The following is a 3,583-nucleotide window of genomic DNA, read 5'->3' on the forward strand; positions in this document are numbered from 1 at the left end:
TATATATATATATATATATATTTCTATTAATCATTTTCGGCCTTTCGGCATTCGGTTTTCGGCCAACTGTTTCCTATTTTCGGTATCGGTTTCGGCAAGAATTACCCATTCGGTGCACCCCTAGATAAAACAGTCCCATTTTAGTTCTGATGCCTTTTTATATGGCCTTCTGAAGTAAACAAGACGATTGACCATTTCTATATACAGTAGTTATTCTAAATGTTAGTTATCGATGCCACTGGTAGTTCTGGTAAATTCAGATGAAACTCCTTCAGCTAAGTATCATACATTATTATCAGTATCATACATTTAGGACCTGCAACTTCTCCTTCAAGTGGCTTATAGTGTATATGCATGTGAGATCATACTGTTACTTCCTGTTTCCTCTCAGGTACGCTGTCCAGCTGCTGACTCCAGCCAGCCTGCTGGGCCGTGTTCAGGGAAAAGAGAACGTGGAGAGGGAGCAGGTAGAGGAAATTAACGAGCTGTTCTACGACGCCAAGTCTTCTGCCAAAATCCTCCAAGATCAACATCACAAATTCATGAAATAGACTAATATCATCTTTTGCTTTCACGACTCAAAGGGCTGGTGTTCATCCAGCTGTTAAATGTTTGGCTTTGATTCTTTTGTACGCTTTCTCTCAATCTTTACCCTCCATATGGCTCATTCTAGAGTTGCCGCCTCATCTACTGTAGTAGTTTTGTTCTAATAAAGTTGTATTCATTCAGTACGTTCATGAAAATATTTTTTGGAATAAAAAGAAAAAATAACTCATTGTCATTTATATTTTTTGAATGGTTTATTACATCAATGGACAATTATAATATTGCTGGCACTTCTTACAATGAAAAGTAGAATGGGTGAGACGTAATGGGAAGTCTTGTCACAACAGATTTCCCAAAAAAGTCTTGCAGTTTCTCTCGTATTTCTCATTATTACCCTGCACCCGGAAAGAGTAGATACATGCTTTGTGACAAAAACTGCAATAATTAAAGAAAAAATCGTTATGTTATAAAAAATAAAGAAAACAAACCAGTATATTGGAACATGTTTTTCAATGTATTTGTTTAAATATAATACAAATGACAGGACTGTTGTTGTATGATGAGTTGTGTATTTCTATTGGCTCATATAACATTTTTAAAAATCTGTAATTATTTATTTTTTTGCAACACTTTTGACAAAATACTTCTTTGCTCTTAGTCTTTTAACTTTATATTTTTAACATTAAGGATTGTAATAATTGGACAGATCTGAAGTCATCAGAGCAAATGTTAGCATTTAGCTCGCCAGACAAGCCACCGTGTGTCCCGTAGGAAAACACAACTTTTTTCTTACTAATCTTATATAATTATTTTTTTTAATGAGTAGAAGACCATCCAGTAGAATCTTCCTGTATGTCTGGTTTATACAAAGAAACACGCTGAAAATGTGTTTCTTTGTATAAACCAGAAATACAGGAAGATTGAACTGAAGAAGTTAACTATCACTATAATACAAATTCCATAACCAAACATAATTAAGTGTTTTGTAATTAAGTGTTTAACACAGGCTTTAGAAGAACAAAAAAAAAAAGAGGCTTTTAGTGGACTAAAGCACAGCTGGAAAACCAACAGATTCCAAACATGTGTTGTCAAATCATGGTCAGGGAGCCTACTGCTTCTTCCTGATTATTGGTGGGCCTGAGCGTGCGTTGAGAACAGTCTCCGTTCCTGACCTCGCTCCACTGAACACAGAGGGGGCTGCTTTACCAACTTTCTCTGTGAAGAAGGACAAAACAATTTCATTGTTAATGTGGGAGAGAAAAGGGCAATGTCATTTTGCAGAAATGCTCTGTATTATTACTTTATATACACACACACACACACACACACACACACACACACACACACACACACACACACACACACACACACACACACACACACACACACACACACACACACACACACACACACACACACACACACTGGGAGACTGTTTGAAAAGAATCTCCCATCATTAAACCCCCCTGTTCTCTCTGTATATGGAGTGGAAACTTCAGCATCAGGAGGAAACGCCCCTCGCACAAACTCACTGCCATGGTGTGATTTAACCAGATGCAGAAAGAGAGCTTTCCATCTGTAAGACTAGTGTCAAATCATGATTCCATGTGTGTTTATCATGGTGTTTATGTGTGTGTCCTCACCGCAATCCTGCATAACTTCAGTCGTCTTGCTCTTCGCCGGCCCACTTCTGCCAAGTTTGTTTATTGTTTCAGTCAGATCCTCTTCGCTCACCTCAGGACGCTGCATTTCATCTTCTTCCTGCCCTGGCTGGAAGGAGAACAAATATGAGACATCACACATATGAGACTTGAGCAGAAAGTCTTTAATAATATAAGAGTGTCCTCCTACCTGAGACATGTTGGTTGAGCAGTTTTAGAAAATATCCTCTCTTGTCAGCTTTCTCTCTATTTCTCTTGTGAGTCCAGCCCAACACACACACTGGCATATATACACACCCTAGCAGTGATTCTCCAGAGGACAATAAATCTGTTCTTGAGACTAATAAATGACGTAATAGGTGTATACGCTCCTCCTCCTTTCTGTCTCTGTGTTCTCTCATGTTTCTGCTGTCCTCCCTGCTGCTTCAAAAGGAAATGATGAGATCACTGCTAGTCTGCTACAACTTTTGGCATTACATTTCCTCAAATAAATCCCAATGATGTAAGAATATGGCAATGTCTCACTCTACATTCACCACCTGGTAATTAGCAAGCCAAGCCATTTGGACTCAAAGTTCAAAAGGTATGACTCAAAAGATAAGTAACTTTCGGTCAAGCTTCCCAATAAAGTTAGACCATGGCTGACTCAAGTGCAAATACATGTACAAAACGAGCACAGAGAAGAATGTTGTTCCCACCCCTTCCTGCTCATTCTCCATAATTACATCATTATTCAGCCCTCAGGGACCCTTATTTCAGCAGCCATAAGTACAAAGGAAGGATTAACGAGAAACAAAAAGTGTTTCCAAGCAACATGTCAAACAATGGCTGAACTGAAACCTACCTACGGTCCATAAAGTACAAATATGTCAAAACGCTGGTGCATATTCCCTTACAAAAAATATTTGTAGCAATGAAATTGTCAGCACACAGTTTAAACAGGAAACAATGATTAACCAACATTCTAATAGTTTTGGACCATTATGCTTTGTCAGTGGAGTTCGAAACAGATGTCTACCTTGTCGAAAACTACATGTGAGCAGAATAATAGATGTTAAGTTTAAAATAGACTTCCAAAGAAATTCAACCTTTGGGCTGTTAAACATTTCATGTTTTTACTTCATAAGTAATTAAAACACCACAAATATAAATGTATTTTTTTTAACAGTGTATGGCAATATTCCGTTCTCAAAATACATTCATTTCTAGTAGGTCAGCATTATCTAATACAACATATATCATCATGACATGGTTGTATATATTTAAATGGGCCAATACAGGATCACACATCAGGCTTTCTCGGCAAGCTGTGACATTTAACACTAGGCTCAAAGCTATGACTGTATGCCTGTGTGCATTCATTAGTGAGTGTGTGT

The 3,583-nt window shown here is 37.8% G+C and overlaps 2 protein-coding genes across 2 annotated transcripts in view; one reads left to right on the forward strand and one right to left on the reverse strand.

The window, feature by feature from the left end:
* The window catches only part of ruvbl1 (RuvB-like AAA ATPase 1), a 7,003-nt gene extending 5,989 nt beyond the window's left edge, over window positions 1-1,014 (forward strand). Inside the window, exon 11 of the mRNA XM_010769510.1 lies at window positions 392-1,014. Coding sequence (XP_010767812.1) covers window positions 392-551 — 160 coding nt within the window. The 3' untranslated portion in view covers window positions 552-1,014. The remainder of the gene's footprint in view (window positions 1-391) is intronic.
* mustn1a (musculoskeletal, embryonic nuclear protein 1a) lies at window positions 786-3,151 on the reverse strand. Its single transcript, XM_010769509.1, has 3 exons — window positions 2,398-3,151; window positions 2,190-2,316; window positions 786-1,761 (listed from the first exon to the last, which is right to left on the reverse strand). Exons 1-3 carry the CDS (start codon window positions 2,404-2,406, stop codon window positions 1,655-1,657), a joined length of 243 nt encoding a protein of 80 aa, XP_010767811.1. The 5' UTR covers window positions 2,407-3,151; the 3' UTR covers window positions 786-1,654.
* Window positions 3,152-3,583: the final 432 nt, after the last annotated feature.

Source organism: Notothenia coriiceps, unplaced genomic scaffold, assembly GCF_000735185.1.
Source record: "Notothenia coriiceps isolate Sejong01 unplaced genomic scaffold, NC01 NC01_scaffold00007390, whole genome shotgun sequence".
Taxonomy (NCBI): domain Eukaryota; kingdom Metazoa; phylum Chordata; class Actinopteri; order Perciformes; family Nototheniidae; genus Notothenia; species Notothenia coriiceps.

Excerpts from the sequence above, each read along its gene's own strand:
- mustn1a (XM_010769509.1), bottom strand. Across the intron at positions 1,762-2,189 it reads TGAAGTTATGCAGGATTGCG|AGAAAGTTGGTAAAGCAGCC; the intron begins GTGAGGACACAC and ends CCTTCTTCACAG.